This window comes from Spermophilus citellus (assembly GCF_964194105.1).
Source record: "Spermophilus citellus genome assembly, chromosome: 9".
In the NCBI taxonomy this organism is placed as follows: Eukaryota; Metazoa; Chordata; class Mammalia; order Rodentia; family Sciuridae; genus Spermophilus; species Spermophilus citellus.
The window spans coordinates 134,551,021-134,565,346 of NC_138191.1; the positions used below are offsets into that span (position 1 = coordinate 134,551,021).

The 14,326-nt window shown below is 56.8% G+C and overlaps 1 protein-coding gene across 2 annotated transcripts in view; it reads right to left on the bottom strand.

Annotated features, from left to right (window-relative positions):
- CAMTA1 (calmodulin binding transcription activator 1) overlaps positions 1 to 14,326 on the bottom strand; it is a 693,838-nt gene that overhangs the window by 62,123 nt on the left and 617,389 nt on the right. For both annotated transcript variants that reach the window (XM_081306647.1, XM_081306646.1), the window contains one exon: positions 11,045 to 11,179. In XM_081306647.1, coding sequence (XP_081162773.1) covers positions 11,045 to 11,179 — 135 coding nt within the window. The remainder of the gene's footprint in view (positions 1 to 11,044; positions 11,180 to 14,326) is intronic.

Sequence of the window (14,326 nt, forward strand, 5' to 3'; positions counted from 1 at the left end):
GTTGTTGAATAAAATGATTTCAGAGAAAAATTGCTAATGGAGGTTCTTACAAAGTGTGATGGGAAGGCAGAGAAGAAGGCACCCTTCACGGGGCAGCGGGCACTGTGGGGTGCAGGGTCACCGCGTGCCTCCAGCTGTGAAGCAGCACCACTGGAACAGGGAGAAGGCAGGGGAGCCCATGGCGCAGGGGCCAGGCAGCCGCACCCGGGGTAGGACCACCATGTAGGATGCTCTGGGTCCTGGTGACCTCACCTGCAGCACGGGGACCTCCGGTTGTTGGACGTCTGAGTGCGTCCTTGCACATCATGCTTTACAGATGGGACCAGGCGGGTGGCAAGCACTGGCAGAGGCCAGTTATTACCCCTGGTGGGCAACTCTGTGCTTTGCTGAAAGAGGCCATCACTGTGGTTCAGAGGGCCCCCAGCTCTCCCAGGTGCCTTAAGACCAGGATGTCACCAGCTCTCCAGAACACTGCCAACTTAGGAGAGGGGCTGGGGATTCTTTGCTCAGATCCCAGAATATCTCAGGCTTTGGTATGAGAAGAGACCCTGAGGTTTCTTTGGGGACTTCCCCATTTTCTGGTGTGAGAACCAAGCCCTCTGGGCACAGGGCTTGGAGAGTGTGGTGGGGCCAGGTCACTGCTCCCTCTTCCTTAATGGTAGGAATGCTGGGAAAGAGCATCCGCTCATTCAGCCGGGTCATGGGAGGCGAAGCACATTATCTCTGCAAAGAAACTGCAACCTGTCACTCAGCCCCAGATTCAGCTGGCTCATTCCTCATCTGCCTTTCTGTCGTGGCTTCTAGAGAGCTTAGGTGAGCTTGGCTGACAGATGGAGAAGGGGAAGGTGGAAGGGAGGAGAATGTGCTGAAGAGGAGTAAGGAGGAAGCTTCCATCCGGAGTCAGCCAGGGTCTGGGCTGTTCCTGCTCTTCTGGGGACCGTCCTTCTAGAAGGATGCGGAGGTAGACTATGTGCCAACCAAACTTGCTTCTAACTCGCTAGTATTCTAGTTTGTTCTGGCATCCTGAGATGTTTGCTCTGTGCTGATTTTTAGGAATGTCCCCTGTTGTTCCTTAAGTATGGACATGCGACACACACCTGCCCTCACTTTTCCCCCTCAAACAAAGGACTCAGAGTTCACAACCCCTGGAGAGTGCTGGCAGGTTACTGCAGTGGAGGAAGCTGGTCTTCAGTCTATCAGAGACTGTTCTGAATCTCCTGGTGTCGCAGAGGCAGGGGACGAGGTCGCTGAGCCACTCAGGAGGGATCAGAAATCAGTGTATTTTTAGGAGCTTTTAAAAGGAAAAGCCTTGCTCTTGGCCCCAGTCAGAGCTGAGTGTCGCCTTCTCAGTTGTGTGCAAGACTGGATCACGTGCGAGATGCTTCCTCTCACCTTGCTTAGGGACCTGCAGAAACGTGCTCCTCCCACCCGTGGCCCCTGACTCTTCATTCCTCACTGCCCAGGCTCTGGAGTCTGGTCAGCCTCAGGTGGGGCCATTTCTCCCCACTTCTGGATAAACAGACCTACATTTCCAGTCTTTTCTGGGGCGGGGGGATTCTGGGAGCCTGATCCTAGAAAAGGCGAAAGAAGTCAGCCAAATACTGGCCTGATCCCACCCCGATGGCCTCTCTGGGGTCCCAGCTTCCAAGTGGCCTTTGGGGCTGTGTTTTGTGGAGAACCAATGACCAAATAACAAGGTAGGAGAATGGAGCTGGCCATCAGTGACTTGGGAGTGAGGGTCCAGCTGCCTGAGCAGGCCTGCAGGCTGTCTTCCCACTTGCAGGGTTCCCGTATTTCAGGGACATTCAGTGGCTAGGGGCCCAGAGCTGTCTCTGCTGGGCCTGATGTCATCAACACACTGGGGGTGAACTAGTTTGTTCCTGCCTGGGGCTCATCTCCTGCCCTTGTGCCCAGTGGGAAGAATGAAGAGGGAGTGTGGCTTTGGCACTCGGGGGCTGTGGGATATCCCATGAGCCCAGAGATTGAAGGCCACCTCCTTGGGCCCATGGAGGTGCAAGGCGGGAGAGGCTGGCCCTGGTCCTTCCCTGCTGCATGGGGAGCGGGTGAGGACAGTGGGAGACAGGATCCCCTGGGCCAGGTGAAAGTCTGAGAGGCTGCTGTCCTCTACTGTCCTGCCCCAGCCTGTGGCTCTGAGCTTGGGGACAGGCTTGGCACCATCTCCTCTGGGTTTTTCAGCCCCTTCCAGGCCTTAAAACTAGTGATGCTGTCTTCCCCACTTCCCACACGGGGCCCCTCCACCTGGAGCACCGTCCACCTCTCTGCCGACACTGGACATGGTTGATCAAGTCCTTTTTCTTGAAACTCCCTCTTTCTTTAGTTTCAACAGGATCATTTCCTCCTGGTCCTCCTTCTGTCCCAAGGACGCCCCAGTCTCTGCTTGGCATCCCAACACTGAGCTGGCCATGTTGACCCTGCAGCTTCTCTCCTTTATCTCCACCCGTTTGTGGGCCCATGGGTTTGAATACCATCTATAAGCTGGTGACTCCTAAATTCCACCTCCAACATGGGCCTCTTTCTCCTTGGCCTCCAGACTTTCAAAACCAACTGTGAGCTCAGCATCCCTAAAAAAGACACTCATCACAACCAGATCCAGCTGGGCACCCGTGGAGAGAGCCCAAACTCTACATCCCCTCGCCCCAAGCTTGCGGCTGCAAACTTTTCCATCTCAGGGAATGGCCCGCTGGCCCCCTACCTCTTTAAGTCACAAGTCTAGGTCCTCTTTCTCATCTTCCCAATCAGATCACCAGCAGGATCCCTGACTTTACCTCACACGTTCCCCCAAAGCTGCCCTGCACCTTAGGACTCGTTATTACCAGCCTGTCGGAGCCACAGCTGTCTCTGGCCTAAACTGATGCTAGAGCCTCAGGGTGTTCTTCTTGCAAGTACAGACACAACTGCTTCTCCAGACAGCAGCCGGGGTGGCCGTGAAACATACCAGGAGCATGTCACCCTACTGAGCACCTCCATCAATTCCCATGGCACCTACCCACTGACCTCAGGATACCACCCCTGTGCCCTGCATTGAATGACTGGCCCTTCTGGTCCCCTTCTCAGGCCCTCCCCTCCCCTTCCTCTGCTTTGACCCCAGCAGCCTCTCCAGCCCCTCCAACATGCCAGGCTAGTCCACCCCTCCCCCACTGGGGGCTTTGTTCTATCGAATCCCTCTGCCTGGAATGTTCTTCCGCGGACCTTAGCATGGCTGGCTCCTTCCTGTCCTTCATATCCCAGCTTCACTATGGCCTTCTCATAGAGGCCCCTGTGACCACCAACCTAGAGCAGCCACCCTGGCACCCTCTCTCAGACCACCCAGTGGAAGGGGCCTGCCCGCACCTGGCCAGCACTTAGCACCGTCCTCTACCGTTGACAGTCGGTCGCCTTTCTCCCCACTGGAACACAAACACTGCAAGAACAGCGTTCCCCAGGGCCCAGGCCACAGCAGGTACTTAGTGCATATTTACTGGATGATGGAAGATTGAATGGCCCAGGGGAAGGAGGCCAGGAGACTGGGGAGGACGCATGGGATTATTTTGGGCTGAATGACAGCGGTGGTAGGGAAGGAGAAGGTGAGAGAATTCAAGGACAGAAAGGCACCAGGCTGGCACTGCCCCCAGGGCGCCTAGTGGGTTTCTGGACGATCCCCGAGGTCAGAAGGTTTGGAAGGGGAGGGCTGGTGGGAAGGGTGGCAACCCAAGACTGGTTGTGTCCTGTCTGGGACACGTTGGCTTGCCCTAAGGAAGTCTGGGTGGCACTCTCCTCCGGGCAGTTGGATGGTTCTGAGACGAAATACAGAGGAGCAGCCAGCTGGGCACCAGTGGAGAGAGCCCTGGTGTAGGGGTTAGGGGAACACCCCCAGGGAGAGTGGGTAAATGGAGAAGGGAGCCAGCCTTATGGACACAGAACTTTCCAGAAGGAGCTGGGTGATAGACTGAGGAGAGGCAGGCAGGGGAGTTGGAAGGGACTGGAGGAGAGTGCAGAGTTGCAGAGCTCAGGGCCAGAGGGGCTTGCAAGGGGAGGGGCAACGAGTGGGTCGGAGGACCAGACAGGCCATGGGGTCAACAAGGACACGCTGTTCATTTTGGCAAGGGCCATGCTGGTGTCAGTGTGTCCATAGTGGGTGGATGTGGGAGGCCAGAAGCTGGATGCCAGGGCCCACTCTGTCCTGTTGTCCTCAGCTGTCCCTAAGCATCCCAGCAGGACAGTGATCTCCAGGCGGGAGCTTGCCTCCCCGTCTATGCCCTTCCTGAATGTGCCCCAAGCGTGCTCATGTTGGCACGATAAATGTCCGCTCAACGCGGAGCGGAGGAGCACTTCCTTCGCCCTCCTTAAAACAGCTCACCTCTGTTCACTGACTCCCTGGCTGCGGGAAGAGCCCGGCTCCCAACAGTGGTGGGTACATCTGCCCCGGCTCAGGGCCTGCATACCCTCAGGGGGCTGTGGTGTTCTCTGTGGGTCAGCTCTGATTTCAACAAGGCCTGAGGGCCAGGGCCCTGGCTGGTGCTCTTCTGGGTGCTCCAGCACCATCCCACAGACGTGGCCCAAGCTGTCTACCTACAACCTCAGGATGTAATTTATTTGGAAAGAGGGTCTTACAGTTAGTAAGACCAGTCCTTAGTGGACCTGGTGGGTTCTAATTCAGCAACTGGGGTCCTTATAAGAACAGAAAAAGAGAAACACATCTAGGGAAGATGGCCACGTGACCATGGAGGCAGAGACTGGAGTGATGCGGCCACAAGCCAAGGTGTGGCCAGGGCTGTTGGCCACCAGCAGCCAGGAGAGGCAGGGTAGGATTCTTCTCTTTGCCTCCAAAGGCATCCCAGCCTGGCTGTCACCTAGAGTTCAGACTTCCAGCCTCCAAAGCTGACAGAAATGTCTGTAGTGGGTGGTAAATTGTACGGCAGCCCTGGGAATGGAGTACAGGGGTCAGGAGACATTGAGTGGGGTTGTCCACTGGAGGGACTGAACCCCTCACCTTCAGGCTTCAGAATGAGCCACCTGATCCCCAGGTGGTGGGGGACAAGCCCTCAAGGGCAGCCTGCACCTGCCCACCCTGCCCCCACCCCCAACTTCCTCTACCTTGTCTTCTTGCCTCCTACCTAATGGTCAGGAGAGGGTGGCAAAGGCTGTCCCCTCAGCCTCCACCGGGAGGCTGAGCTTCCTCCTAAGTGCCACTTATCTACAGGGCCCCATCTGTCACTGCTATAAGGAGGCTGGGTGAGGCCCAGCTCCAAGGTGACCCATTCTGCTCCCACACAGAGGGGCTCTGCATGGATCCACTTGGTGGGACCCCAGTTGCAAACAGCAGGAAGTCGCCTCCCCTTGGTCCCTGGTTTGGTAGAAGCAGCTGGCTCCTTGGGGACCCCAATAGCTAAGATGCTTCTGACTGGATGCTGACAGGATTGCTACCCACGACAGTGCCAAGGACACTCCAACAGAGCCTGGAGGTCCAAGCAGATGGACGCCCCTCCGACCTACGGTGCTGCGGTCCCCACGGAGAACAGGAGACTGGTGATGAGGAGGGAGGCTGTGACTGCAGCAAGACGCTGGCTGGGCTCAGGAGGGTGCTCCTCCTGCCACTCAGCTTCAAGTGTAAGACTGGCTCGAACCTCTTCTGCTCCTGCCACTTGTGTCCCTCAGGTCACTGCTACACACAGAAGCACCCAGAGGCCCAAGCACTAATTGGCTCATGCTTGTCCAGACCCCACTCCACATGGACTTCAGCAAGCTCTGGGCAGGGCTCCTGCTCACTTACTGCCCACCAGGCCCCTGGGACGGAGGGTCTCCAACTTCCTTAAAGTGCCCCTAGAGACAGGAGAGGGTGAGCATGGACTCTGTCATTCAGAGCCACTCTCCAAGTCAAGACAATTGGCTCATGCTGTCTTATCTTGTCTTCTTTTAAAAATTCTTGTGGATTTTGGATTCTATGCCATAAAACAAACTATATTTGTTTCAGTAAAACAATGGCATTTAAAATTATTCAACGGCTAAGTTACTTAACTACCCCCTTCCCCATCAGCTGGGGAAAGAGATGCTTTTGGATTGTTCTCCATCTCTGTTTGCCCATGCCAGTCTTCTTCTGTGTCACGCAGTGGGCCTGGCTGAGGGTGACTGCAAGGGGGGCTGGGAGGGAGAAGAGGAAGAGGGCAGCCCAGGAGAAGCTGGCACACACTCATCAGAGAGCTACCCTGAGGAAAAGAAGTAACCAAATGCCTTCCACAGATAACTGGCCTCTCCCATTGTCCCTAGACTGCACCCAGGGTCTCTAGGTCAGTGCGTGGTCTCCAGCCCTGGTGGGTTGGGGTGGAGCTAGGAGCTGGCACACAGTGGGGAGGCCTGCAGAACTGCAGGCACATGTCAGGAACATGTTGCAGCTTGAAGGCAGGGCTGGGGCAGAACTGGGACCCACCCCTGCTGCCAATCTGCCATCTTACCACAGAGGGCTGGGTCAAATCAGAAGGCCAAATGGGGAGGCCAAGTCTTGCCTTTCCTTCTCTCTGCCTCCCTAGACAGGGTCAAGGCTCTCAGTTTTCCCAAACACCCAACCCAGAGCCAATCTGCCCCAGAAGTCAGAGAATACCCTTCTATGCTCCTGGTGAGTGTGAGGGGCAGGCTCTCTGGGACATCCAGCCTGCCCAGAGGTTGGCAAGGGAACCAGGTACCTGGAAATACAGCTAAACCTGTCAGTCCCTGCTTTCCCCCTCTACCTGAGATGACAGGGTCCCTCCCAGCTGGAGATCAACAGGCCTGCCCAGGTGACCAGCCCAGGATGCCCAGGAAAACTGCAACCTCAGTGAACTCACTCCATGGCTCACTCCCATCCTCTCACCCTGGCAGTAGGCTCTGTTGTCAGAGAAGCAATTGAAAATAGTCTAAGCATAAGCAGCTTAGTGGGGTTCCAAGAAGGGGATGAGTAGGGTGGGGCTGGGGTGACCCTGAATCTTCTCAACCTGGCCTTGGGGAGAATCAGATGGCTAAAAGAAGAGAAAGAACGAGGTGCACAGAAGTTCCATTCACCTTCTCTTCCAGGGCAGGGGCCACTTAAAGGTGTTCCAATGCCTTTGACAAATGAGAACCTGCCCCACCCTCTCAGCTCCAGGGCTGCAGTGTTCTCTGCAAACACAGGCACAGACAAGACAGCCTAGACAGCCTGCACGCCCGCCCAGAGCTCCGCACAGCCTGACTGCTTGTATCCATAGGACACACTGCAGGCAGAAGTGACATTTCCCAGAGATCCCAGATCTAGGGTAACCCCCCCTTTCCTGCCTACCTCCAGCCCAGAAGATTCCCTTTGCAAGCCCAAATGAACAGCAAGCCTCCTCAGACCACCCTGGAGTGCCATACCTGGACCTCTGGAGGCCAAATGATAAAAATGGCAGTTTCCAGAGAGACCTGACCACAGACAACTCCCCTTTCCCTACTCTCTGGCCCCTCTCCTGGGATATCTATTCTCTCTTGCTGATGCCTAATCAAGCTTCAGGTCTCACCAGGACCTCGCTTAGTAGGTGAAGCTTTTCTGGCCACTACCCTGGATTAATAAACTGGTTGGATGGGTCTCATCTGCACTCATTTTTTTCATGCCTGCTCTCATACCATAAATATATAGCCTACCATGGTGCCGCCCTGTGCTAGGGAATTGGGGTTCTGGCAAGGGTGGCCTGTGGCCACCGGAGGTTCATCAAAAAGGTTGGGGAAAACCTCTTAGGTTTGGAGGAGGCGCTGCAGCCCCCGTATCCAGAGGACTGCACTCCCACACCAACACCTCCTCCTGGTTCTACCGTCTCCCCCATTTCTATGCCCGTTCTTTTCTCGATGACTGCGCCCCAGCTGAGGTTTTGGGAACGTGTGTGGAAGGGGGACCACGGTGCTGCGTCCCCTCCTCGGGGAAGATTTTTCGACAGCAGCTAGGTGGGGCTGCGCAAACAAAAGCTGTGCCTCAGGGACAAAGGCTGAAGGCTGGGGACAAAGACTGCACACTGGGACAAAGACTGCGCTCAGCTGCTGCGTGCGCATGCGCGTGCGCGTGGGTCCGCTGCGTTCCAGGCCGCAGACCCCCCCCCCCCACCAGCCTTTAGTCTAGCAAACAAATCCATTGTTTAAATCCTAGGAAGGCAGAAATTCTCGTCCCCAAACAGTCTCCGCTCTGGGGTGGGGGAGGGGCGGAGAGCGCTCCGGGGATTCGCGAGGGCGACGCAAGTGCAGGGGTGGGGGCAGGCTCCCAGCCCGCGGGGCTGCGCCTCACGGTCCCGGCTCGGAGCGCCAGGGAAGCGCCGCATGCCTCTAAATAGCCGCGGTCCTGCTGCAGCGGGGGGCGGGCGCCCCAGAGGCCCGCGGGACCGGCGCAGCCTTTCCGCGAAAGGCCCCGCATTGCGGCTGCGCTCCGGGCGGGCGTGTGTGTGCGCGGGCGCGCGTGTGTATGTGTGTGCACGCGCGCCGCCGGCCGCTGTGCCCCACTTTGCTCAGCGCTGCAGTCCCCTCGCCCCCACCCTTTCCAGCACCACTCCTCCCTCGCTGCTGCACACAAGTCTCGCTTCCTGGCGAGCTCTAAAGGAGAATGTGCCCAGTAGCCGTGGGGGCGGGAGGGACTGAGCCCGGGAGCTGCAGAGACGGGAGGGAGGGCTGGGGAGAGGGGAGAGGGGAGAGAGAGGCTTACCACTGCCCGGCCACTGCAGCATCTGCCCCGACAGAAAGTTCAATGCCAGGCCAAGAGGTTGGCCAGAGACCCGGGACCCTCGCCCTCCTGCTAGCTGTCCCAGCTGTCCCTTTTGCGCTGGAACAGATTAGCGCTGAGGCTGCGGCGCTGCTCCCCTCCCCCACTGACAGTCAAGCTAGAGAAAAGCTGGGAGAAATGGTCCTAGGGTGGGTAAGTCACTTGTATTCATTTAGGGGAAAAAGAATAATGAGGGAAGCTCCACCCCCAGCCAGGTGGGGTCTCAGTTTCTCCACCCCCCTCCTCCTCCCCCTCGCATTGCTGGAAAGGGCACCTGGCTAAGACCAAAGGGAAAGGGAAGAACACTGCCCCAGGGGCCGGGAACTGCTCTCTGCAGGGCAGCTGGGCCACAGTGGCTGGCTGGCTATCTCTCCTGAGCCAGGCTGGCCCCATCTACTTGAGCAGAGTCCCCTGAGCTCCAAACCACACGGAGCTACGGTTCTCACTGCACCCTGACTGGTGGCAACACAAAGCCGGTGGTGCTCAGATGCTAAAACCTTGCTGCCTACCATCTCTCCTGTGCAGCCTGCCAGGGGCCTGGGGATGCTTACTTCAACTTGGTGGCATACAAAGGTCAGAGCTCAAAGTGCTGGTAGAGGGGACTGCTGTGGAACAGATGTCGAGCTTGGCAGCAGTCTCATTCCCCAGGCCCCAGGACTGTGTTTATCATGAGCAGTTAAGGCAGGTCCCCTTCACCAGTGACCTCTGGGTATGGCTGCCTCTCCAGGCTTGCAGGGGCCAGTGGATGTTTCCTGTTCTCTGAGGCACTGGTTAGCAGAGACTAAGCTGTCTGATAAGGCTCCACCTCCAGGCAGGGCTCTACACGGGTCCCAACCTCCTTCAGTCCACCCTAGTAAGGCTGATTGGGTCACTCAGGGAGAGCCAGGCCTCTGCAGAGCTCCCTGCTCCATTCCCCATTTGTTCTGCAAAACTGAAACCGGATTTCCTGAACGGGAGCCCCTGGTCACCCTGCCCTTCTCTGTTACATACTGCAGGTCATCATCACAGCTCTGCTGGCTCCAGCCTCGGCCAGGGATGCTGCCAAGGCCAGCACGGTGCTCCCAGGCAGCCATGCCAGGGTGCAGATGCCTGCTGACCCAAAACCACCTCTGGGAATAGCTCCTGAGGGTTCACTGACCAGAGTGGCTGCCAGGCACCCTGTCACCACTGGTATAGGGGCTGGGATAAGGTTGAGGTTTGCACACAGAGAGTCTAGAAAGCTGCCCAGGGTGTGCACAGACAGCCAGAAGCCAGAAGAAGGCAAAGGGGTGACTACGGGTAGAGGAGGGATACCTTGTAGAGGGCCCAAGGTCAGCTAGCCAGGGCCCCAACACCTCAGGGCAGCTGAAGTCTCCTGCAGGGTAACTACAGACTGCTGCCTCTATGGGGTGTCCTAACACTGAGATCTGTCCACTGTGCAGAGGTCAGGCTGAGCTCACCCTCCCAACCCCCACCCCGCCCGCCAAGGGCTCTCCAGCTCTGGGGCTTCTGGGAAATAAGCCCAGGTAGAGGAGGGCAGCCTCTGACCCTGGAGTCCCCAGCCTGTCTTTGACAGCTTTTCTTTGTAGAGCCTCTGGTACCCCCGGGATGTGGGCAACCTCTCACCAACTCCACAGCCAAGGGTAGCAGCTCTGGGAGCCCTTGTCCCTCCTTGGCCAGCAGGCCCTGCCTCCTTCCCTGCAGCACAGTGGGGCTCCCTGCACCCTTTGGAACAATCATGGGCCTAGGTTTGTCTCAAAGGCTGTATTAGGGCAGAGGTGTAAGTAAAAGCAACCAAAGAGCAGGGGTCAGTGAGTATGTGTGTGGGCGTGGTGGGGGCGGGGAGGCGAGAGCTCCCAGAGGAAGGTTTGGCTAACTGTCCCTAAAAGGCAGACACACTCCACACGCGGCCCAGCAGTCTTCCGACCTGAGCTGCTGCCCCAGCCTTTCACACTGCTTCCTGCTCTAGGAGGTTTGGGTTTGATGATGCTTCAGGAACTCTCTTGGCTTCCTGAAGGAAAGGGGGAATAGCAGGTGCTTGGACTTACTGCTAGGGGTCTGTCCAAAGAGGGTCCTTTTAGCTCCTGTGTCTGGGCAAGAGTGCCAGACACAGCTCACATACTTCTCTCAGGGAGACACCAAGTTGAAGATGTGGCCAGCAGATGGCCAGATACGGGGCTGCCAGGTGGCATAAACACTTGCAGCCTGACAGTGAAGACTCAGCTGATCCTCCCTTGGTGAACGCTGACACCCCCTCCTGCCCCTGTCTGGATGCTTGGATGTTTTCCTTTGCACTTCGTGTATCAGGGCCTGGCCAGGTGACCTGGATGCCATTCTTACCGTCCAGTGACAGCCAGTCGTGCTGGGAAGAAGGGAGTGTGGGCAGAGCCCGAGCTTTGTATTCAAACACCACCGAGTTGGAGATGATCTGGTTGTTGAAGGCAACTTGTAGGGTCACAAGACCCGTGTCATGGGCTGAAAGCAAAAGGCAGAGAGGTCAGGGTCAAGGGCACGTGGGCAGCCATCAGCCTCCTCCCCACTAGCTTTCATCAGCTAATGTCCAGTTCCTTTTAACAGCAACCTGTGTCCACCTGTTCCTCAAGGAGCCTTCTCTGGCCCCAGATTCAGCAGGTGCCTGGGATCCCCATGAGGGCCATGGGCTCCCTGCTCCCTGATGACGGCAGAGGTGTGGGCTTGGTACAGCCTGGCTGAATGAGTGAGTGACACCTCCCCCCTCCCTTGTCCTATCAATCCTAGGAAGGGTACAGGCATTTGCTTTGGACTTTGTGCTGATTTCTCTCACTCTCTCCTACAAGCTTGCCCTGGTTCTCTTAATGTGATATATTTTGAGAAGTTCTTCCACCTCCCTGCTGAAAGCAAGTGCTTTGGAGACACCTTTTACTCTGGTCCCAGCCAGCGTGGGATGCTGTGGACCCAGTGGGTGTGACCCGGGGTGCTGGTATACAGCCTGTACCTCCTTTTGATAGCCAGAGGGTGTGCTTTGGGTAGGAGGGCCCTCATGGGTCTCATTAGCTACTCTGGCCCCAACACAAGGGCTCACTGTTTTTTTGATACACTGACCAAATGGATTAGATGTTCTCGTTGGGAGGAAGTGGAAAGCCAGCCAGTGGTGGGGACCTGCTTCAGTTCTGGGACATCAGTATCTTGGAAGTTGGCCTAATGTAGCCCCCCTGGGCAATGGTGGGTGTGCGGGCCACCCCACCCTGCCAGGCCTCATCCCCTGGTAGGAATCATGGTTAGGTACTCTTTGCACTGCTTTTCCAAAGCCCAGATACTGATCTACAGGGCCTCCCCAGGACGGATTTCCAGGGAGGACACACGGGGATCACATTACTGTTTTGGGCTCTTGGTTTTCAGAAGCTCACAGGCCCGAGGAAGCTGTCCAAGTCAGCTGCTCCTGGGGACAGGGTAGAGCTCTGGCTTCCCTCTGAGGACAACTGCAGATTCCATTTCCGATGGGAAAACCAGCTCATTGGCCTGTGGCCTCTGTCCAGCCCAGGTGAATATAGTGAGGTGGTGGTCATCTCGCTACTGTCCCCAGTACAGGCCTTGGCTATGTCGCTGTCCAAGAGTGACCAGTGGTTTTTCCCTGTGCTTCCCACCCTGGCTTGGCCCCTCGGCTCCTGGCCACACATGAACCAATGGGCTCCGTGGCAGGGGGTCACAGGGGACCTCCCACAGCATCTCTCTGGGCAGGGATCGCCAGCCAAGTCCAGAGACTCTTGTGGCTTTGACAGCATCCCTGGGCAGATCTCCAAGTTCGTGGTCACTCGCCTCCCCTGGAGATTTGCCTGGTTTACCAATAGGAAGGAAAGGCTGTCCACACAACTTCCCTCAGCTCTGCCTCAGCTGGCCCCGGGCCCCTGGGCAGCTGGAGGCTTCTCTGGTGCCAAATGTCCCAGTGCAGGGCCCTCCACTGCGGCTCTTCCATCATCCTGGCACACGCACAATCTGCAGCGAAGCTGAGTGGTGGCGGCCTCCCGGGCATTCCTGCCTTCTCCAGAGATGCAGTTCAGAGGACCTGTCACAGCGCCCCAGGTGCCAGCCCTCACGGGGAGGCCTCCTGGACTTGCTCTCCCCCTGCCCACTCATGCAGTCCACCATCCATTGGGTTGAGGCTCCATCTCTGCTGCGTCTGCCATGGTTTCTGGCCTAGACCTGTGCACTGGCCTCCTGCTGAAGGCAGAGCGGGGGTGCCCCATCTCCCTGGGATGGGGTATTCAGCAATGCCCTTTGGGAAGCCAGTGGGGTGTGTTACCCAAGGGGGCCTCTTCCTAAGTCACTAAAGATTGTCCCTTTGCCCTCTTCCTCCCTACGGTCCCTTCTCCCACACACCCAGAACCATCTTTAAAAGACATAATTTAGATCAAGTCACTCCCCTGCTTAACTAATAGCTTCCCATTGCAAGTGAAATTAAGTCAGACTCCTTCTTATTGGGTTGGGCATGGTCTGTCTTTGGTCCTTCCATCTCCTCCAGTGTTACCATGTTGGAGGCTTCCTGCCCCGTGAGCATTCCACAGCCAGACCTCTCCCTCCTCGCCCTCTGCCTGGCTGGAGGCCTTCTCCTACCCTTCCTGGGACAGGCTTCACCTCATGGTTCCTCAGCCTCCTGGGCGATGGGCTTCATCATCCTCCAGAAGGATGCCAGGCTCTGGTCCGGATCTTCCCTTCTGCTCCCTGTGACTTCCTTCTCACTACTTTCCCTGGTCATTTTCGTTATTTTATGTCTCTCTGCAGCAGAATGTGAGCTCCCAAAAGCTAGGACCCAGTCAATCCTGCTTTTTATGCCCAATGCCAAGGTCAGTGCCTGTCATCACATCTGGTCACTCAGTAAGTAACTCTCTGTTGAGTTTCTTCAAAACGTGTGCGTTCAGCTTGTTTGGAATCTCATCTTTTGCCTCTGATGACCTCCTGGGGACCCAGGGTAGGCTGCCTGTCTCCTGAGCTCAATGGCCTCCTTCCCACAGTTTCACTCTTTGCTCAGTACCCTGACTCAGCAGCTTGCTCCTGACCCTGGAGGAGCCCTGGAGTCCTGCAGGAGACGAGTCCAGACCTGTGTCTCCTGCAACCAGAGATGGTGTGGGATCTGCCTGGGCAGAACCCTGTCCTTGGTCAAGGTCTGTTTTACCTGGGCAGATGTACCAGGCTGGTGGGCAGCAGCCAGCTGTGCTTCCAGTATGTCCTCCTCCTGCTCCATTCCCAGCCCCTAAGGTGGCCGGCCATGCTCACCAGCCAGAGTCCAGTGCGGCTCTGGCTCTAAGTGTTAATTCTTCAAGTTCAGCCCCCAGGGAGACTCAGAGGTGACGTCCCCAAGCAGTCAGTGTCATCTACCAGGGCAGTGGTTGGTGTGTGTGACCCTGTCTTTCATGGACGGGGTGCTCTTTGGGGTCGGGAGCCTGCTTGGGGTTGGGTCTTATTCCTGGCTTCATTCTATGCATCAACCCACTACACAGCAAGCAGAAGACACCCAAAAACTATTTGGCTAATGAGGAACTGGATGATACGTGAATGGACACTTCTGGAACATGTTTCAAGTTGGCCCTCAAAACAGAGATGTCCAAGGTGGATGTCCTTCATGGGGTGAGCTATATAAAGTAGGAT